Source organism: Protopterus annectens, chromosome 4.part1 (assembly GCF_019279795.1).
Source record: "Protopterus annectens isolate FY-2018-M chromosome 4.part1, PAN1.0, whole genome shotgun sequence".
NCBI classification, from domain to species: Eukaryota; Metazoa; Chordata; order Ceratodontiformes; family Protopteridae; genus Protopterus; species Protopterus annectens.
In genome coordinates this window covers 793572647-793596935 of record NC_056734.1, presented here as the reverse complement: position 1 = coordinate 793596935, position 24289 = coordinate 793572647, and the positions used below count along the sequence as shown (strand labels likewise).

At 40.1% G+C, this 24289-nt stretch overlaps 1 protein-coding gene across 1 annotated transcript in view; it reads left to right on the top strand.

The window, feature by feature from the left end:
* The first annotated feature begins 1630 nt into the window (after positions 1 to 1630).
* Positions 1631 to 24289, top strand: part of LOC122801056 (arylacetamide deacetylase-like) — a 491398-nt gene continuing 468739 nt past the window's right edge. The window contains exon 1 of the mRNA XM_044070539.1: positions 1631 to 2178. Coding sequence (XP_043926474.1) covers positions 2038 to 2178 — 141 coding nt within the window. The 5' untranslated portion in view covers positions 1631 to 2037. The remainder of the gene's footprint in view (positions 2179 to 24289) is intronic.

The window sequence follows — 24289 nt, the reverse complement described above, 5'->3', positions numbered from 1 at the left end:
TGCTTTTTTGAATGTTGTTCATAAGCCGTTTCCTGTGTCTCACTTGCTGGAGACCCTGCTGAGATTACTCTCATAGTCAGGTAAATCAGTTTGCACAGATTCACGTTATGCACCCTTCCCCAATTGTATTTCACATTCTTGATAGATGCCCTCTGCATTGTTCATGTAAGGATGCTTATCTCATTCAGACATCTTCCCCATTGTTATATCACCTTGTGTGACAGTTCATATAATAAACATTTTCACTGTGCAGTCCCTACTGTACCATACTTATATGTGTTTGGTGGTGCTGCTACAACTGTCTTCCATTGACATGCCCTCATCTGTTGTACATTAGGTTGTCTCACCTGTCCTCTTTTCCTGTATTAATTCCTACAGTTCTGTGTCCCTATTCAATATGCACACCTCCTGAGTGTTTATTTTACATGGCAGTCCATGTACCCTAACAGATCATTTACACAACTCTGGTACAGAATGCCAGGAATGGGATTTCACAATACTCTGCACTGTATACACTGTCCTGTATTGTGTTTGGACCATATACATAAGCATGATACCTATCACCTGTCCAGATATTCCCAGGATGACCAGATGAGTTCCTTAGCAAATTTGTGGTTTTCTGCCATATCACTGGAATGATCACAGGACTGATGTCATGCAATAATTGCATACATTTGAGTTTCAGACATCAAATCCTTCAGAAAATGTATCAACACAGACCACCTTGTTATTCTAGCACATTTATAAGTTTAAAAGAGTAAATATATAAAAATCTGTCACTATTTTTAGGTCATTGTCACCCTGTTATGCTGTGTTTTTTTTCAGATTTCTTTCACTAAGAGATTGAAAGCTATGAAAAATGTTATATGTTAAGCCCTGGTAATCATTGAAGCACACATGTGAACTCACTAATCTACTGTGCTCTGAGATAAACAGGTTTGCTATCCATGTTGTCTTACATGGTTTCCTGGCAGAAAACACTGAAACCATGCTTATTTACATTTAAATGTGCTGTGCAGCATGAATATGTAATTAGCCCTGTTGCCTACTGCGCATCACTGCACACACACATGAACTCAGTGTAGGCTTCACCCAAAGTTTACACGGAGTTTATTGAATCCCAGGGAGAGTTTAAGGACAGATGTGAGTTGGTGAAGATGAGGGGTGACAATCACAAAAACATACCTTTTTGCTGTATATACATAATCCTAGCTTCTTCACATGGGGGGGGTTAGTAGATGGCTACAGATGTAGTGAGATTTCAAGAGATATAGGCCACTCATGGCAACAAAATGTACAGAAGTTATTTTTATATTATTTCATTTTATTTTATTTTATTTTCTATAAGCCAACTTTTAGTTTTCTTTTTCTGTATTATTTCCATTTGTCATCATTTTACTGATTTATGGAATAGTAATTCCTCAAAATATTGAATCAGTAACTATTTTATTTTCCATTGTATATACTTATGCACACCCATTATATTTTGTTGTACACTATGGGTTGCTGCTCTTAGACTGCTTTGCATCATTGCTGTGAAAATTCTCTATTTAAGTAACAGTTCCCAGGCAATCAGTCATATCCTAGATGCAAGCAACCGTACATTATACTGTTTCTTGCTTTTTCTTTATCTTGCTATGCTTGGCAACTAGCCAGATGGTCAGTTTATGCTGTTAAGCACAAAAGTATATTTATTTAAAAGTGAGTTGATTTCATGCCTGACTGCATGAACAGACAAGGTTCTTTACAATTCTTAACAAAAAAAAAAAAAAGCCCATGAAAGGCAATTAAGTTAATGCTCCACCTGCCAATTTAACATTTCTAAACCCAGTGCCTTTTCTTAATATATCATGTAAAATTACACCGAGACTACAGAAATGAGATGATCTCCCAGAACTTGTGATGTAATGCCTTTTACGGAGAATGTTTTTTTCAATCAGCAGATGGCAACACATGCACAACTTGTAAAAGCTGAGGTGCAGAGAGAAGTTTATTACATTGCAAAGGGAACTAAATAACTTACCAGAGTAAGCAAACATGAAAGCGAAGACCATCTTAATTGTTTTGATTGTAACAGGCCTAACTGCTTACTACATATACACTCCTGTTCCAGATCCAGTACAACAAAAATGGAAAGTAATGTTGGTAAATGCATTTTATAGAAGTGTGCAAAATGTGGTAAGTTAATATATTTTTCTGGCATTTTTGAAAGCATGATGACATATTGCTACTTCTTGACAGAGCCAAGATGACAAAGTATATTTTTCCCTCCAGCAAGGACTCTGAGTACTGAACCTTCTGATAAGAATAGTTTTAAATTATGTTAACAGTAGATTTGAAAAACATAATTGTTGTGACTAAGCTACTCATTAAGACGGATCTGTGTGTGTTTGTGTGTATATAAATATATATATATATATATATATATATATATATTGTTGTATCTTTCGGCTTTTCCCAGTTAGGGGTCACCACAGCGGAACTCTGGTCCGCTAATGATTGGCAGCAGATTTTTACATACCAAGTTGCCAAGTTGCCAGCCCTGATGTACAACCTTCAACGAAGGTATACCCATTCACTCAGGTCTCCACACAGAAGATGCTTTAGCTGAGAATCGAACGGGACAATGTCTTGCTGTGAGGCGACAACGCTACCGCAGCACCACCACCGCAGTTTTATATATATATATATATATATATATATATATATATATATATATATATATATATATGGTTCTACCTGACTTAACACCAAAACACCGACAACGCAATCACACCGAAACATACCCGACACAAACACAAAAAAAATTCAAAAACCACATACCCCGTAAACAAATAAACCGAAACACCAACAAAACCTTATACACACACACCACAATCAACAAACAAAACACATTCCCCATCCAAAAACCACTACACAACACAAAGCACACCAAAATCCTGCAAACCCACACTAAACCTCACATACACATACACCTACACCCTGACCTAAACCTCCTAACCCCTACTGCTAAGGTCCGCCACTAACACTGCACACTCCCCTGACTCCCTACTCACCCTAACTCCTTCTTACTTCAAACATCACTACCCTAACCTTACACTTACCTGACGGTCTTCTGCACGTCGATGAAGTCAGGTAGAACCATATATATATATATATATATATATATATATATATATATATATATATATATATTATCTGAAATATTCTCTAAGATTGAATGTTGTATAAGCATGTTTTATTACCTGTTTTCTCTGCAAAATGCTGATAATAGAAAAAAATCTAACAGCTACCCATAATATTGCTGTAATGAAATCTGTTAAGCAGGAACATGTGGAGGTACAATGTTGAGGATTTCTTTTTTCATTTTCTTGCATCTAAGTTATTTCAGTAAATACTTTTCCATGATATTAGAAGTATGTAGATCGGTAGAGTTACAAAATCAAACATACTAAATTTGATTAGCTATAAATACATTACATGTCAGTTTTATCTCAGAATCAGAATTCAGCATCAAAAATAAATAAATAAATCAGAAGTATAACCATAAACATCATTATACTTAAGTGCATTTTATTCACATAAATTAACACCATATTTAATATGCTTTTAATGTACTTACCCAAACCTAAACCAGGTGCACGTTGACAGTGTGTGCACCTTCTTGTTGGGGGTGAATTATGCATTTGAAAAACGATGTTTAAACAGCACCCACAGCCAGGTGGTATTCCAAAAATATTACTATTAGCAAGTACAGTAAACTCTCAGTTAACCAGCACCCATGGGGAGTAGTAGATGCCAGATAACTGTAGTTTCTGGTTGTTTGAGAGTTACTATTAAAAATAGATCTGACTTATACTGTACCCTATACTACTGGCTTGGTTCTGCAGGGGGAAAACAGAAAGTGTAACACATGAAAATTGTACTTTATTTCTTCGATACTTTTTTGACGATTGCTTGAGAGTTCTGGTTGCTTGAGTTCCAGTTAACTGTATTGTATTAAACAAAATGGAAAACTGAGAGAAAGTGGAAAACAACTGAAAGCTAAAGTGGCCCTGTGAGCTGATTACTGACTCTTCAGAATGAAAACTAAATGTTTAATAGCTATGTTTTTGTCTATTAGATTTTTTTTTTGTCCAAAATAGTACCATAAAATAAATGTTAGTGTTTGTCGGGTTATTTATGTACAGAACATATCGAGTTACACCTGAAGCAAATTATATGAAGGTTGAATTACTTTTCCTACTGAATGAGTTTTGAAGATAATAGCTTTGTGTAATGGCTGCATGTGAATTATTTTTTTCTAAGTGAAACTGAGGGTATTTAAAATATCAGGGTGGGCAATAAGATGTGAAGTGAAACTGTGTGTAAAGTGTGATTGTTTCTAGAATAGAATCTCTAGCTGATACTCAGTTCCCTCTCTTCTTCATTTCATACACTTTGTTCAGTAAAACACCTACGATAAGACAGGCTGAGAAGAGTCCAAGAGCAAAAACCTTGCCACTGAAACTTATTATTAGCTGCATGAGTAAGTTGCGATTGGAAGATCAGTTCTTGTATTAGCTTAGTTCTTTTGGGTGGCTTGGTGTACTAGGCACTGGTATAATATGGGCATTTTGTTTTTAGCCTTTCATTTGCTGCGTATTTTTTGAAATAGTGGGAGAGATGGATAGATCAAACAGGTATTCCTTTATTGATAGACTTGTTACAAAGAGTGTTTATGGCATACCTCTCAACAGTCCAGATCTTTGCAGAATGTCCAGAATTTAGCCACATATTTTTGGTCTGTTTCTTATAGAATTTTGCTTTTCTGTCAAATCATTATAAAATCTTTGAGGGCTGAAGTCAGAAAATAATGATAAACATTTAGGTTTTAAACTTTGTACACTTCAGAAAATGCATGCTAAATCAAAACCTGTTATTCTTATTAACTTTCTGAGATTGTAAGAGCAATATTTAAAAATTGTTCCTATTTGTGAGCCTTTGACCCCCCCCCCCCCCCACACACACACACACACATTATTTATAGCTTTGTCCAGATTTCTTGCTTTAAGAGGTTGAGAGATATGGTTTATGAAAAAATGGCAGAAATGGAAGGGTTTATAATTTTGTTCTACTGAAAATGAAGTTGCTATTGGACATACCATGCATGGGACAGAATAATTTTATATAGATCCTATGAGAACAATGTTATGATGGGAATAGAATAACAGGAACAAGTTAGGAGCAGTTCATAAGGGGTGACTGAATGTCTGAAAAAAAAACAGCTGGAATATTTGTCAAAAGTAAGTGAACAGGGGTATGTGAGTAGGAGGCAGAAGCAGTAGACTTACACAGTGACAGGTGGGGTAATGGCAGTTCCACTATATTTCATTGAATGTTTTTTTTTTTTCAGAGCTATATTCAGATAAAATAAACCAGTTATAATTTCAGTGAGACAAAATAAACAAATAAATGCATTCTTTGCATTGGTGGCTTGCAAGTTGTGTGGTTTTACTTTCCCCACTAACTTAACTTAAATATATAAACTCCATAGACACAACCACAAAGATGAATGAAAAGCCCAAATGACTTTGAATCATTGCCATATCACAAACAGAAACCACTCCAGCAGTGATTCTAAATGGGGTACAGCTGTTAGGGAGCTGCAGATATGGGATCTGTACTCAAGATGAAATCACATCCAGTTTACACTCCATCAAAATCAGGGAAGTCATTCTGGAGTGTATTGTAATGAAATTCTGCAAAGGTCAGCTTTCCAGGACCTGGAATACAGATGTACATAGTTAGAATGCTTTGTGATATGTTTTGATGTATATTGAAGGAGACAATTAATTCAGCTAATGAGAAAATGGGAGATGAATTGATGCATGCTACTTCCTCAAAGGAGAAAAGGTAGTGGAAACAAACAATGATGTACATGCAAGCAGTCATGTAGATGAAGAGATATATGAAGAAAGACACCTGTCAGCAAGGAAACAAAGTGATGACAGCTTGTTGTTCTTCTTTTGGCTTTTCCCGGTTAGGGGTCGCCACAGCGGAACTCCGGTCCGCTAATGATTGGCAGTAGACTTTTACGGTGCCAAGGTGCCAGCCCAACGCACAACCTTCAACGAAGGCATGCCCATTCACGCATGTCTTTTGAACGTCACTCAACTGTGGGGAGGACATGTAGACTCCACACAAAAGGTGCTCCAGCCGAGAATCGAATGGGAGAACCTCTTGCTGTGAGGCGACTTGTACTGTCATAAAAAAGAAAAGAAATGAAATAATTCAGTTTATGAGTTACCAATCAGAAGAAAATTTCAATAATAGGGGGAACAGGAGACTGTGAAGTGCAGGGTGGTAAGAGGGGGAAGAGAATACTTGGTCCTACAAGAGACTGATGATTCAGAAACACAGACCAAGAAGCTTGACTGGGTTTAATAGAGCCAAAGGAGAAAAAATATCTGGGAAAGGTGATAAATGATTGACTAACTGGATTAGAGGACCCCAAGTGACAAAACCCAGTTGCTATGGTATTCTGTTTCTAGATTGTTCCATGGAAGAATAAATCCAGTAGAAGAAGAGAGGATAAACAAACTAGCATTTTGCATGAAGTGGTTGTATTCTAACTAATGCTAGCATGGATAATTAAGATCATGATTAAACTTGATAAAAGGGAATGGAATAGAGGATTATGGTCAGGTTGCTGATTTTGACCAGCTTATTATCTGTTTGAGACATGGTTGCCGAGAAGAGTGAAGCTTTAGAAGTGAATCTTGACATCCATGTCACGAACACATAATATTAGGTTATGACTGGTGGCACAATCCTAATTCTTTGTAGTGCACAGAACTTTATTTGCTCCATTTACTCCTAGTTTCAGGAAGAAAAAAACAGTCAATGTTTTTTGTTTTCCTGATTACAAAACTATAAAATGCATAGCGAGTGCTGGCAGACAGGTAGTGTAACACAGTCCATTATGTTTACACTTACCTCCATACCTTTCAACTATCTGGATTTTTGCAGGACATCCAGGTTATTGCTTTATATTTGTGGTCTGTCCCTCATAAAATATGTGTTTTTCAGCTCACAGCAATGAGGAATGAAGTCAGTAAATAATAGCATACATTTGAGTTTCAGAGTTTGTATCCTTCAGTAAATGGATGCTAACACATCCTGGTATTCAAGCAATTCATTAACTTGGGAACGTTACCAGCATGGACACCAGGCAGAAGCATATATTTTATTTCTGCCACTGTCATTTGCTGGATAATACTGGCAGATTTTCCTGCCTGACATTAGACTCAACTTTAACAACTTTATCAGGGGGTGCTTAACGTTTGTTAATGCCAGGTTATATGCCACTCTGGTGTTTAACTGGTTTATCTTTTCCTGAATATTAGAGTGTAATCATTGAGCTACATGCACTACACAACTTAATGTTGTCTGGTAAGTGGCCATGTGAAGCAGTAATGATTGTCAAATCCATAAAGCAGGAATACCCTAACTTATGTGAGGTAGAGAAGAAATCTTGCAGCCTTCTATGGGTCAGATTCATTAACAGCTACACTAAGTGTATTGTATTGGCAGGGTGCTGCACCACCAACATGAAAGTGCACTATTTGGTATTCATTAAACAGCTCTACACAAGTGTTGAGGTGCAAAACAAAGGGAAATTGCAGAATAGGGTAATAGCAGCATAAATTGCCAAAGTACATGCTAATTAACCAATCCAGCACAGTGGTGGTATTCAGAAAGCTGTAAAGCAAATGTGCGTACTTAGTGTAGCTATTTGCCCTGAACTCCAAACATCTTTGTAAAACAGGCGCACTTACACTTAGAAACATACAAACACACACACACACACACACACACACACACACACACACACACACACACACACACACACACACACACGCACACACGCACACACACGCACACACGCACACACGCACACACAAAACACACACACGCACAGGCACACGCACACATGCACACACGCACACATGCACACACGCACACATGCACACATGAAAAACACGCACACATGCACACACGCACACATGCACACACACACACACACACACACACGCACACACGCACACACGCACACACACACACACACACACACACACACACACACACACACACACACACACACACACACACAAAACAAAAACATGTTAGGGGTTGCTGCTGCTATCATTATGCTGCATGTGGATCAGACCTTAGGTCAAGGTGCTGTTACTGGCAGACCTTGGACAAGAAAAAGAAGAGTGTTTATGTTTGACCTGTTATGGACCACATGACACAAAAATGGCTGTGCAATACTGGGTGGACTGAGAAACACTGGAGAAAAAAATGCAACCTCTAACTCCCCCAACTCAGGCCTCAGGGAAATCATGGAGAACCCATCCCAGTAGAAACAAAAGTATGTGTAGCATTATATATGATAGCTACTGGTACTTTTAGAGACCTACAGGGTTTATCAATTAGGGGTATCACAGGCATCAACCTCTGGAATATTACATCTGTTTTTAAATGCAATGCTACAACATGCAAGAGATCATATATGTTTCACACACATCCCACAGGAGAGATGAAGAACCATGTAGAACTTCTGTGCAGAAGAGCAATTCCCTGAATTGTTAGGGGCCCTAGATTGTACACACATAGAAATAAATGCCCCACCTGGTGAACAAAGAAAGAGCTACATTCACAGAAAAGGTTACCATTCAATAAATTGTCATGTTGTCTGCAATCCCCAAGGGACCATTTACAATGCCTGTGCTGGTAACCCAGTTAGCTTCCATGAATCATATATATGGCACACCTGTGAGCTGTACACCATATTTGTTAGGGTGACATTTCTCAAAGGGATGCAGGTTATGCACTGGAGCCCTGCCTCATGACACCTATGAGAAAAACACAGAACCCCACTGATTAAGGATACAATGAGGCTCATGCTTAAACTAGGAGTATCACAGAATGTGTGTTTGGAATGCACAAATCAGGGTTCCAGTGTCTTGATACATCAGGAGGTGCACTGCAGTATGACACAGTCACCATTGTAGAAATAATTAGAATCTATGCCATGTTACAAAATATAATTGTCAGGAAACAGCTTCAACAAGGAAAGCAAGCGGCAGTACCTCAGGCAGGCCAGAAACAGCAGCAGATGCAGATGAGGGGTCTGAGAGTGAACTACCAGCTGCAGATGGTGCTGGCAGTAGGATATGTACACAGTATGCCCGGGCTCTGTTGATGAGGCAAAGGACAACGCACACAATTACTACCTAGGTGAAAGCATAAGATGCCATACACATACAAATAGGAAAGCTGTTGCTTGTCATATCCCACAGCATTTACTTAACTATCTAATTGTTCTGTTTGGATAGCAGCAAACAGGAATATCCCCAAGGCACAATTTGTACCTGCATTAATGACAAGGTAAGTGTAGAATCTGTAATGAGAATAAAAAGCTTATATAACAGAACACTTTCATATGGAAATATGTATATTCTCCTATACAGAACATATGTCTGGGGTGTACATTTATGTCAGTGAAAGCACATATGTCTGACGTTTGCAGTATAAAGTTATGTATTCTACCCAATACTGTGCATCAGGCATTTCAATTGACCACTGTCTATAAAACATGGAACAGGTCACTTATACCCTCATTTGTACATGTTTATCAAGAATCATGATTGAAGTACCTACTGGTTGCACTCTTTTATTTACAATACTAACTGAAACACAGTGAGGTTCAAACATTATATAAGGGTTCATTTACAAATGAGTAGAAACAAGAAATCAAAAACTTTTCTTCTGCAATACATATTGATAAATGCAAGCTTGTGAGTAAGGAAGCATTAGCTATCCACTGGGTGCATCAGACATATATGGAACCTTAAGTCACAAATACATTTGCAAAGGGGAGGGCATCATCATCATCATTTACAGAATGTGGTTGGGGGATGGCAGAAGGACAAGGCTGACACCAAATAAGTGAATGTGTGCGGAGTAATGAACGTGTATACAGTGTTCAGGGCCAGTAACAAGAGATGTACAGCACTCAACAGTGCTGTTTAGACAGCTTGGATGTGTGAGGTGGTACAAGCAAGGAAATTCTTTTTCAATGTGTGTCTGCATGAACACAATGAACTACTGCGCTAGCACTATATCCTGGCTTCTCAAGTAGGTGTGAGTCATGCATGGTAGAGCAGTCAGTTCAACATCATCACTCCTGACTATGAGAACCACATCTTTCAGCAGCTGCACTGTTTCTGTCATGGCCCCGGCCGGAAGTCAGGGTGTTACCTGAACAGGAGTGATGTCTGCTAGATGAGCTTTCCTCATGACTTTTTCCAAGACCATGACCCCATTGTGTACCACATTTGAGAGTAGACACTGAAATCACCGATGGAGCAGTAGAAATTGAGTCACTATAGATGCGGGATCTTGCATGGCCACATCTGCTAACAAGAGAAAATGTAGTTGCTGTCCAGCTATGTGGATGCCCACTCTCCTCCAGAAAATGTTTCAACTCAGGCACTCCCCAATCCAGTGTAATTAATCGTCTCCATGGCATCAGCCACATGGTTCAGAGTCACGCACATCAGAATGCATGATGTACTTGCAATAGTTTTTCTGAGGTCCAGGTGAAACATGAATGTGCCTCCACTACAGCCTTACACATATGTCTGTCAGCACGTAATGACACACCAGCATCAGGTCAAAGGTAGGCCTCTTTGGAGCACCTCTACCAACCCACTTATGTGGTACCTCACCCTCACAATGGCTACAGTGGAAACAACTAGCTCCACAACCAGAGTAACCACACTACCCTTATGAACTGTGTCACCCTAAACCTGTTCCATATCAAAAGTTTCAATATACTGGGTATGCATACACATACTGACTGTCCACAATGAGTGCATGGGATGTGGCAGCCACAACCTCACTGTTAGACTGACCCTCTACAATGTTCCTTTTGTTTGATTCCCATTTCTGTACAAGTCTTTTTTAGGGTCATCAATAAATTGCTTATTTTGTATTTTTCTTTTATTTTTATCTGCAGATATTCTAAGTTTTTCTGCCAGTGCAATCTCAGACCCCACCCTGATGGGACTGCTGCGTATCTGCAAGTTAAGCTCCACTTCAGTAACTCACAGGCAATACCTCAACCTGGTCTGTGAGATCAATAGGACTTGTTGGCAAGACAGATTTGTGTCCCAGAGACTTCCCCTTTTGTGGAATAGACTGTGGCATAGGGTGCTGACTTGTTGGAACATTGGCTAAATTCTTGGCTACGCTTAGAAGGGCTACAAGGGCAATAGCCTAGTAACTTCTTATGATCTTTAATTCATTATTTGTAGTAGTGTATGATAGATAATTGTCTTTTCTGATAGGGTGCATTGCTTTTAACACATCTGTCTTTCTAAGTATTTTTGTTGATCTCTTCCCTCTTCTACATTCTTCTAACGGTGACACTTCTTGTCTGAATTGCTTTACAGCTTTCTCTATGTTATACTTCCATGATAATCCCTAGGATTAATAAAATCAATGTAGGCTCCATGAAGACCTACACAGAATGTACCTATGTACATGGCCACAGTTCCTCCTCTGCAGTGTGTCATGCATATTAATTATTGCACGCTGTCGAGGTAGAGCATGCTAACATGGATTTTGAATCCATCTAAGCAACACTGCAGAGGCTGTGTCATACTTGTGGGCTGTCTAGAAAACTTCTAGATAGTTGGTAAGTACAGCACAATTACTTTTGGCCTGTCCACGAAAGGTGAACAACAGATATTACTTCATGAAACTGCTATTTTAATTTGTTTTTTACTTTTATGTTCTTGTTTGCATGGTGCAGTGCATTGTGCAGCTATGCTTTGCATTGCTCAGATATACAGTAGACATCTGCTAGATATCTAAAAATAGAAATCAGATGTATTCAAGTTTAATTATTTTTGTTTCCATGTGCTTGTTTGCACAGTGCCATGTATAGCTTATTTATGGTTAGCTGCCCTGATCTCAAATCATTCATTGGAGTCTTAACTTGGTTGTGGATATGCCTGGTGCTGTTGGTGAAGGAGTGTGCTTTTGTGCACAGATGTGGGAAGTGCAGTAGTCCAGAGTTTTTGTTGGACTCCTGGTTAAGAAGTATGAACTCCAGCTGCTGCATTGCAATTACCAGAGCTCAGAGTATAAGTCTGAGGCCTGGGATCAGTTGGCCAGGGAACTTATCAGTGCTACTGGTACCCCCACACTGGTGAGCAATGTTGTCACACCTACTATTACATGAAGCATTGGAATAGGTGAACCTTAGACACCTGGGTCCAAGAGGCTAGGGCTGGGCAAACCCCACAGATATGTAAGTATGTATACCAGTAATTTAGAAATATACAAGTTGAATTTGTGCAAAACTGGTATGCATAATGGTTTGTTCCTTTTCCCACAGCTGAAGAGATGGCTCACAATGTCCAGTCGCATGCAGGGTATCTGACCAGGATGAGGCAATTGTGCGGTAAGTAGGCAAACATCAAAGTAATAGCTTAATGCATAGCGTAATCATACAATAAATTAATTATAGAGTTTGCAGTCTTAACAGTCAAGTATGACATACCTGGGACATCTTACATCTTTATTAATGTATCACTGCCTACCTGAAATAGTAAAACAAGTTAAAGCAATTAAGCATGCAGTAATGTGTAGTATAGCTTCCAAACATCAGTTAATGTTGGGGGTCTATCCAGATAAAGAGTCACTGTTCTGGTCTGGTCATTGTCTGAAATATATTGTAGGTTGCACTCAATAAATGAACAGGGTACATAGGTTAGTTAATAGAAATCCTACACAGCTATCCATGGTCTACATGCCAGAGCTGAAACAATATTAATCAATACATTTTAAGGGGTGATGGTGCTTTGATAACTAGGGTGATGGTGCTTTGATAAGTAATGTTTTCAAATAAACTGTTCATTCACTATTCCTGTATTTGCTGCATATGCGTTCTAATCTGACACCAATCAGTGTTACATGTAAGTGATTAAAGAATGCAGCAAAACATGTCAGAAATAAATGCAGTGCAATACCTAAAGTAAGGTTCAAGCCTGTGTTCTGCTCTTTTAGTCTGAAATAATGCAGTATATTCCACTTAGTCAATAAACTTGGTATATGAGTAAATTAACTGAAGTCCTGGACAGTTATCCATGTATCTAAATGCCAGATATTAAGGACCATTATCAATAAAGTTTTAAACAAGAATGTGTGTTGGTAAATATTTTTTTTCATATAAGTGTTCATTATTCCTGTACTCTCTGCATGTGTGTTCTAATCTGACACCAGTCAACTGTTACATATTAAGTATTATACAATGACTGGTCATTAACATTCTAAAACGGGCATGCTGATTGGCCAGCCCAACCAGCGTGCCCATTGTATATACCAATGGAAAAAGGTCTGGTCGCCCACATTTTTTTCCGTTAGTATATTCATTAATTTTAACTTTTTTTCAACAAAAATAAAAACAAAATTTGTACTCTGGACTCTGGACATATGAGAGAGACACCATGCAGAAAATACAAGAGAAATCAGGTATGTTGTTTAAAAGTAATGACACATACCTGATTTCCCTTGTATTTCCACCATTCTGTCTCTCTCCTACCCTAAACTTCCCAAACCTTTTTTTAAAATTAAAAAAAACAAAAGAAAGGAAAAGCAGAGCAACAGAGAACTTCTTTTCTCCATTGCTTACTTTCCTGAGCACTGATGTACTGGGTATGTGTGGGAACGCAATTCCCATATGCATGCGCGGTACATCAACATAAGGAAGCAGTATACCACCAGCTGCAGAAGAACTGTAATGCACCATTATACAAAGACATTATTTAGGAAAAGTAATTATTTTTTTTCTTAAATAATGTCATTGTATAATAGCAATAACCGACTCCGTGGTTGTGGTATATTGAAATTTACCCACAGCTGGCTTTATTTAATCACTCGGGCTTCACCCTCATGATTAAACCATGCCAGCCATGAATAAATTTCAATATACCACACTGACATCATCAGTTATTGCTATAATAAATAATGCATCAACAAATTTCACAAATAAATGTAGTGCAATATCCAGGTTAATGTTCAGGCCTGTGTTCTGCTCATTTGCTCTGAAATAATGCTGTATATTCCATTCAGTCAATGAACATGATATCTGGGTAAGTTTAAAAAGAGATTGTGCTTTGATAAATGTTTGTCTTTTCAGCTTTTCCCGGTTAGGGGTCGCCACAGTGGAACTCCGGTCCGCTAATGATTGGCAGTCGATTTTTATGGTGCTGAGTTGCCATCCCGACACCCAACCTTCAGCGAAGGCACACATGCCCATTCACGCATGTCTTTCAGAGGCCACTCGACCACGGGGAGGACATGCAGATGCCACACAGAAGGCATAATCTTTTCAAATAAGTGATCATTATTCTTGTATTCACTCCATGTGTATTCTAATCTGACACCAATCAACTGTTACATATTAACTAATAAATAATGCAGTGACAAATTTCACAAATAAATGTAGATTAAGTGTCAAGCTTCAGTTCTGATAATTTTCCCTGAAATATGCTGTAGATAGCAATAAACAGGGTATATGGTTAGGTTAATGCCGTGGTGGTGCAGCGGTAGCATTGTTGCCTCACAACAAGAGGTTCTCCTGTTCAATTCTCAGCTAGTGTGAGGGGAGTGCCTTCTGTGTGGAGTCTGCATGTCCTACCTATGGTCGAGTGGCCTCCGAAAGATATGCATGAATGGGTGTGCCTTTGTTGAAGGTTGGGCATCGAGCTGGCAACTCGGCACCGTGAAAATCTACTGCCAATCATTAGCAGACCTGAGTTACGCTGTGGCGACCCCTAACCGGTAAAAGCTGAAAGACAACAACAACAACAACGGTTAGGTTATTAGATGTCCCACACAGCCATACATATGTGTAACTGCCAGATTTCATGTGACACTAATCATTACAGTGTAAAAGGAGATGGTGCTTTGATAACTGTTTTCAAATAAAGTGCTCATTATTCTTGTGGCCACTGCATTTGATTTCCAATCTGATAACACACACAACTATGCATGTGTGTAGATTTCACAGAAAATGTTGCAATAAAATTCTTAAAGGAGATGGTGTTTTGAAAGTTTATTATATTGAAATAAAGTGCACATTATTCCTGTAGTCACTGCTTGTGGTTTCTAATCCCATGGCAGCCAAGTGAGAAATGACCAGCTGTCTAGTTTAATTAGTGTACATGAGCATACCTTTCAACTGTCACGATTTTTGCAGAATGTAATCACTACTGCCCTGTATGTCTGGTCCTTGATTAGCAGATACACGACAATATTTGGAATGCAATTTATTGACAAATCCATTATCAGAACGCCTTGCTGCTATTGTATTAGCACTCCATGTAACTATGTTCCCTGTAGTTGTGCCTTTGTAGCACAATTTGGTAGGGTTTGGCCCATAATGTCCCATGCTAACTGGTTGAGAGGTATGTACGTACAACATCACATATACAACATTTGCAGTCACTGTATTCACAATTGAAATCTTACATATGTAGAAGTATATAGTTGTAGTCTGTGTAGTAATATTACCTGTGAAGTTACTAATGTGTTTTTTCTCTCTCGCCCCACCTCTTCTCTTCTTTAATTTATTAAGTTATATTTATTATTATGATTTGATATTAATATATTATTTGGAACTACCTCTTATGTTGGTCTTAAGTATAATTTTATGTTGCTTTGATATTAATATCCTTTCATTTACTTTATTTACTGTTGTGTTCCTCATTATATTTCTTTATATGTCTTTCAATTAATCATTATTATCTTCTATTATGTTAATACTAACATCTGTTTGGCCATGTTTATTTTTACCTTATATTTATATTTAATTTACTTCAGTGCGACAAGGTGGGCTGGTTCCATGATATCCACCTTTCTTGGCTCCCCCAGCCATGGCACCTACACTACCCGTGCCATTGGGTAGTTCTGCCTCACAGGCTGGGGTTGGTCACCCCCCCCTAGAAGTGGAATTGGAGGAGGTGATTATGTCACCCATGAGGAACTGCCAGGCATTGTGCGTAGGCTGCTGTGCCAAACTCTCAGTGCACACCTATACCGGATAGAGAGCATGCTGTCCATCCTGGTGGGCAGCTTCACCCTGTGTGCCAGCATCAGCCACTGCCTCCACAGAAGCAGTGATGGTACAGTGCTGACAGTCCCATTTGTGAGAATTTGAGTCACACTGTTATCATGTCTGACCTCTATGTGACTGGGATTCCACAACACCCTCCCCAACCAAGGAATTTAGCCCCCTCTTCTGTCACACACCAACCCTGTCTGCTGTCTTGTCTGTCTGCAAAAGCTTACTCACCTTCCCAATTTACCTCCCCCACATGTACCTATGTCCCTTCCCCAACAATCTACTCTTGCATTAAAAAAAAAAAAAAAATGTCCCTTACATAGCTCTCCATTTCACAGGCATATCCACTGAACACACTTAATTTAGTCTAACTGGCTTGACAATGTACTTATGTTGTCCCCACCCCTCTCTCTAAGGGTGACAGTCCAAATTCAGCTAAAAAACCTGTTAAAGTGCACAGTTGTTGCTGTACAAGAAATGGATAGCTATGGTTTGTTCCTACACCCTTCCTGCACATACCTACCTACCTTTCCCTAAGTTTTCCTCCTGCTTGCACCCCATTTCACCACTGTCCTTTCTCCCCACTTTTTATTTCTCTAAAGATTTGCTGCATGACACTGCATGATGCGCAGCATCACTAAACTGAGCTAAATGGCACTATATTGATATATGTGTGTGAAATAACAATAATCACATTCAAAATGTACACCTGCACCCTATTTTGAACCCAAGACTACCACTTTTGCAGACCAGTGCATCAAGCCAGCAAGCCATGCAGCTGTTAATTAACACAGGTGGTTTAAGCAAAACATATTAATTGCCAAGTTACCATCATTAAGCATGTTGAAGCAGGGCTGCACATCGTCCGCATCTCCATCCTGTCGTGTGACTTGCACATGATTTGCATTAGGGAGGAACTGTGCTTCACATGCATTGGGAGCTTGTTACATATTGGGTGTAGTGTCTGGGCTATATACCTGTGTGTCCAGCATGTCCTGCTTATACCACCATCAAGGTGTAGGTGTATAGGAGAGCTAATTCTCATGTTAGTCCTTTCTTGGAAATGCAGGTGGTACACAGTGGGATTTGACACCTCCCTGCATGGCAGGCATATACCTCCCCACCAAAGCATGAAAGGGACAGAATATGCAGTTACGGCCTTGACAAGGTCTGCGTAGGACATGTTATGTACGCTGTGTATCGGTTTATGTGGAACTTCTGTGGGTGTGACATTTATCAGATATGCCTGGTTAGTTACATACCAAAGGTGGCATTCAAGTTAATGGTAGGTCTGACGAATGCTGAATACAGTGAAACAATGACTGCCTTGGATTTACATCCCATACCTTTGTTTTTAAGTTGTGTAACATAGAATGCCTCCCCAAATTTTACTAAAACCATATCACTATCTATGTGTCTATAAATCCCTGACTACTGAGTCAACTGTTGGAGGTGTGCAGTCAATATGTTAGTTAACAGGGTGGATAACTTCCCAAGGGATACTATTGTGCATTCCTTGGCATTTACTGTTAGTCCATGGCTGTGACAACAACTGAATGTCTGTGTCAGCCCATCCTGGATAGCTTCTGATTTAGTGTGGGATACAATAACAGCTCCTAATTTGCAAACTTCTGGATATTTAGTCAGTCAGAGGCCAATGACAGTGGCCATGACTGCAGAGAAATTAATTCCTTGAAGAAGCACATTCTACCCCACCCAACCCACATCACACATATCTACATGTGTGGAGGTCTTTAACAGACACTTATGTAAACACCAGACACCTAAGAAATCCAAACACAAGCTCACTACACATACCTCTGCAGAACACAGTACACATAATAGCTCATGCACCAGTGTCTCACAGGTGAAACACCTAAGGCAAAACACAAAATTAAACATATCATTCATGGGTGATTACATCATGAGACAAATTGATGTGCCTCTCACCAGGCAACATAGGTCACGGTCAGCTTTCTGTGAGGTGCAAGGATATGCCATATCACACAAGCACTCAGGTCTGTCAACATCAGGTACAGCTATGACTATATCATAGTTCCTTTTGGTGTGTATGATTTGAGACATGCCACTCTGGACTGTATGCAGAGATATGACTGGGCTGACAGGCTCTGTGTCTCAGGTAGGTATGTCCTTGGCCTTGAGTTACATTTTACCATCACTAGGATGATGGCTCCATGCAAATGGAAAATGACTGACATCAATAATTGCCATACTGTCTGGTGTCAATGTATGGGGATCCACTGTCTGTCAGCCTAGGATTAACTGCTCAACAGACTTCAATGCTTGCCAGAGATGGTCTTTATCTGTCACCCCTGGGCTTTTGGCAACTGGTATGTTGCCACCCCCATACACTGCCTTTCAGGATGTGTCATAAGGAAGCCATTTCCAATGAGAAAACCCTATCTACAAACAACATAACGGTTATGCTGTTAAATGCTAGGAATGTCACCACTAAACTCCACTAAGTGGTAGCTGTACCCACATTGGAAGATACAGACATTTGTGCAGTCACTGATACTCAGGTCAAGACTGTAGAGAGCACCACAGCCATACCAGGCTACAACTCCTTCCACACATTCAAAACTCAAAGTTAAAGTGTGCAAAGTAATGGATGCGGTGTGTCCATATTCATTAAGGATAGCTACACATGCAGACTGGTTAGACAGTATGATTCCCTGTAGAAACTGCAGGTGCTATTAACTGCTACAGGAGCAACCCCATGAATCAGGACACCCACTCTGATTAAAAGGATCTACTTGAGTCTATTAAGACACATCAAAACAAGATGGTTTTGGTTGCCTTTAACTTCCCACCAACTGGGTAGATTACTCGTGCTCAAACTCACTTGCCCAGAGGTTAGTCAACTTCCTTAACTACAATGCCCTGGACCAGTGGGTTGGCATCCACACAAGGGGAGACAACATACTGGATCAGGTGCTTACTAATATGGGTGATCACGCCACTGTGAGGTCCTTCTGGTGAGATCTTACCAGAAATTAGTCTCATTCAAAGTATCACACCTGACACTGCCTCACCTTGCAGTATATAAAGTAATAAAGTTCAACAAAGCAGATTATAGCCTACTATGCGATGGTATAAATAGCTTGACTGCATCTCCCCCACTCAGATGGAACAGGCACCTATGCCAAGTTCTACACTAATGTTTTATACAAGCACCTGTACAACTGCATTGACTTGACTGTATCTGATGGAACAAAACAAGCTCCTCATGGCACAGCAAACCTGCCTAATGGACAACTGTAATTAGCAGGCTTTACAATAAGAGATAGACATTGGTGTCTCACATTAGGAGGAAGGGAGTCCTCCTAAAATGGTGCCCATCCCTCCTCAGCTTAAACAATCAAATTAGTGTTGTTGTGAAGTCCTGCAAAACAAAGTATGCAGCAAAATTAGCCTCCTTCACAAAAGACAACCACAAGGCATTGTGCAGTTATATGTGTAACGTAAAAGGAAAGGCCCGCATTGTTGCCAAACTTATACATAATGATACCACATATAATGAGCATGTAGACATCGCTAACTTGTTGGTTGACAGGTTCTGTGACAACTGCACTCCCTCTGTCCCCACCACACGTACACCATGACATCCCTACATCCTGTCTCATACCTTGTATCTTTAAAGAGCAGGTACTAAATGGCCTCTCTAAGGTGACAAACACTGCATCTATTACACATGCTAACATCCCAGGCTGCATCCTACATGGTATCCAACATGGATTACAAACACCACTGGAAACTCTTTGCACTCATAGAGTAACCACCAGCTGAATCCCAACAGAGTGGAAAATGGCCACTGTTATCCCATTGTACAGAGGTGGTGTGTCCACTGACTATGGGGACTACAGTGTATAGACCTATTTGCCTGTCTAGCCATATCTGTAAGGGCATGGAGCAATTCATCATGGACCGTATCAAAAAAGATATAGACAATCTAAAAACACTCGACACTACACTAGTTGTGATAGGGAGATCATGCCTGTTAAACATTGTGGACATGTATAAGGCAGTCACTAATGACCTGGATGAGAGGATATCTGTGCATACATCCACCTGGACTTAGTCACCATTTGACACTGTCCCCCAATCAGAAATCATTCACAAACACACCCAGCTATCCATCAACAGTAATATCATTAAAGGGGTCACTATCTGGCTCACTGATAGAACTCATACATAGTCAGAATAGGGGTATCCACCTTAAATAGCAGCACTGTAACCAGAGGCATTCCACATGGTTCAGTCCTGGGTCCTCTAAGGTTTGGAATCCATTTATCCATTTTGCAAACACAAAGTGAATGTCTGTGGCTGACAAGGTTTACTGATGCCTTCAAACTGGCAGTGGCCATAGACTCTCCAAATTATGTCAACATCCTACAAGAGGGTCATACATGACCAAATGATTGTTGACACAATCATGACCTTAAACTCCATGCAAATATTTGTACTATCATTCCTTTTGATATCACCAATGTCCCTGCTACATAGCATATCAGTAGCAACATATTAAGTGCATACTCAGAGGAGAGAGATCTGGGCACACAGACCTGGGCACACAGGTTTACACCTACCATTCCTTAGATCACCATGTTTCCACAGTGGTAAGAAAGGTATTATAGCTTGCTCACATCATAACTGAGGTCACTGTCACCTGAATATGAAGTAGTCATAACCTCCAAGTACCCTTCCCTATCAGGCCAATATGTGAGTGCAATGGCCATTTTATGTGTATTTCCAAGCACCAGTCAAAATTGCAGAGACCACAAAGGTTCCTTACAAGGGAAATGCAAGTGTTCAGAATCTGTCTTATGGTGATCATCTGAAATCACTGTAAATTTAGCCTGCGTCATACAGACTACTCAGAGGTCACCTCTGCCTTGCATACAAGGAAGTCTGTGACCCTGCTTTATTGGTAATGCTGCATATCCGTAAGTGAAATTGTACATGGATTACTCACTGTAAGGACCTTAATCTGGTATGTGACATCAATAATATAAGCTGGAGGGAGTGATATGTCAACCAGGGTTTAACAAACTTTTTCAACAGACTCACACTTAATGTCAAACAGTGCACCTCATTGGCCGTCTTCGGAAGCAATCTGTATGATTGGATGGGTGACCATAAGTTCACTATGGGGGTTTCCATCTGTGTCCCCCTTGGACAGGGGCATTAGGTGCTAATCATGTAAACAAGGGTAAGAACTTGGCTAAGATTAGCCTATTAAACTCCAATGATCCTATGTTCCCATAAGCTGATGTAAAGTGCTATGCCTGACATTCACACACACACACTAACTTGGCTACAGTGAAAATGGTATCACTGCCAATTAATGTTTGCAGGACAATGCACATCACAGACACAGTGTAAAACCCTGCCTCTTTCTAAGTCAGTGTAGCAATCATATCTGTTTTGTAGGGAGATGCACATGCACGCACAAACAGAGCAAGTGGACTGGAATGAGATTAGAACTCTTACCCATCTAGTCTTGCACTCTACAGATCACAGTACTTAATCCACATGCCACGGCTTAAGTCTGACATTAAGGTGGCTGCTGGTAGTCTTATGGTAGATGACATCGACAGGCCTTGTGGAAGACAGGAGTTTGGAGGCCAGCATCAACTGCAATGGACAAAATGTGCATATCCTTTGCAGTTTGGAAGTCAGTGTGGGAGCCATTTTTATTTTGTAGGGAGATGCACATACACACACAAACAGAGGAAATGGGCTGGAGTGAGATTAAAACCCCTACTTTTCTAGTCTTGCACACTACAGGAGTTTGGAGGCCTGCATCAACTGCAAGGGACAAAATATGCTTATCCATGGCAGTGTGAAAGTCAGTGGGGTATCCACACTTGTTTTGTAGGGGGTGAGATGGAGTAAGATTCAAATCCCTATCTATCTAGTCTTACACACTACAGATCACAGTATTTAACACACATACCACGGCTTAAGTCTGACAATAAGGTGGCTCCTGGTAATCTTATGATAGATGATATCTGCAGGCCTTGTGGAAGACAGGGGTTTGGAAGCCTGCATCAACTGCAAGTGACAAAAAGTGCATATCCATTACAGTTTAGAAGTCAGTGGCAAATCCACAGTAGTTGTGCACATACACACACAAACAAACCAAGTGGGTTGGAATGAGATTAGAACCCCTACCTATCTAGTACTACACACTACAGATCAAAGTACTTAATGCATATGCCATGACTTAAGTCTGCTTTATAAATGACTGCAGGCAAATTACTTGTAGAGGACATACACAAAGCCTTTGTTGAACCATGTGTGTGGCATGCAGAGTGACATTTCTTCTTACTGTCATCTGCATCTAGTAGCGTAGCAGTCAGACAGCTGTTTTTATCCTAGCTATCTTTCAAAAGTAGGCGTTTTGCCCATATGTGTCTGTTTGCATTTGGATGGGCAAGCCTGTGGTAAAAAATAATTTGCCTTGTCAAAGATTGAGTACACATTATACATTACATAACTTGTTCACTTGTTGGTGTATGTGTGGTGACATCCAGCAGGTACAGGGGGCTGTAAGTACATTATCTACTGTTCAGCCCTTACTTTTGGTCCTTTGACCAACATTATATATGTGTCATAGTGCAGCTGTAATCACCACAATCTGGGTTTGTCAGGCAATGCACACATACATACACATACATGTATATATTTATGTATGTTGTAGGGGGATATATATATATATATATATATATATATATATATATATATATATATATATATATATATATATATAAATATATATGTGTGTGTGTGTGTGTGTGTGTGTGTGTGTACTTAATGCACATGCCAGTACATATATGAATGTGCTATACTTTGTTTATTAGCCAACGCCATGGCATACTGGGCCTTCCTACATCTGCCTATAGGAACAGCAACAGGGGATTCCTCCTTTGAGTCCTCTTGTGACTGTGGTGACCTAGGCCCTAGAGGGGAGGGGCTGAGTATTCCTTCCTTTTGCTGATCCTGTTGCATCTGTTTCTGCAGGATCAGATTGTGTAGCATAGCACATACTGTGAATATCTGTGCACATGGGACTAGATTAGACTGCAGGGCTTTACCAGATATATTGAGGCAGCAGAACTGTGACTTCAGAAGTGCAAACACACACTCTATGATGTTCCTGGTTTGTGCATGTGCCTCAATATGGCATTGTTCCATGGATGTGTGCGTATTTCTGATAGGTGTCATCATCTACAGTTACAGGACATAGCCAGCATCCCCCAGTAAATGGCCCTGTGGGATGTCCCCCCTAGTAAACATCTTGTACAGCTATGATGTGTGCCAGATATAGGAGTTGTGATAGCTGCCAAGGTTGCCAGCACACATATTCAGGATAATCCCCTGGACATTGCACATGGCCAGGCAGTTGATGGAGTGGTACCACTTGTGGTTAACATAGATTGTACCCTGCTGACCAGGTGTTACCTTGATGTGCACATGTGTGCAATCTATGCCACCCAATACTTAATGATAGTATTCTACATGATAGAAGTATTGCATATTGCTGGCCCTCACTTCAGGAGTAAAGAGAACAGATATGTGCTCACTGGCATGTGGAAGCACAGCATCCAGGAATTGGTGGAGTATTCTGGATGCAGATGTCTGCGACGCCCCCATCATGTCCCCAGATGGTCTTTGAAAAGTACCTGTAGCTAGTATCCTAAGGGCTGCATATACCTTTGTCTCCACTGGGATGGGTTTCCCTCTGTTAGCTCTTGCTCTGAGTTGAGGGAGATATAGCTCAGTGAGATCTTGCAATATGTCCCTGTCCACCCTGTAATGGTCTACAATCTCCAGCTCATGTAGCTCCTGGAAGGTTACCCTTGGCCTGAACACTCTTCTCCTTCTTGGCCTAGACTATTGTTAGCAGTACCAGCAGCATTAAATTCAGCATCTGAAGACCTGCAGCAACTCCTAGCATTATCACAGTCAAAATTCCCAAGTGTCTATTCCAATGGGCCAGAGCATTGAGGGAAATCAGAATGCAGGGTGTATGCATATTTTATACAGCTCTGCTATGGGTCTACCATGTGGAAATGGCTA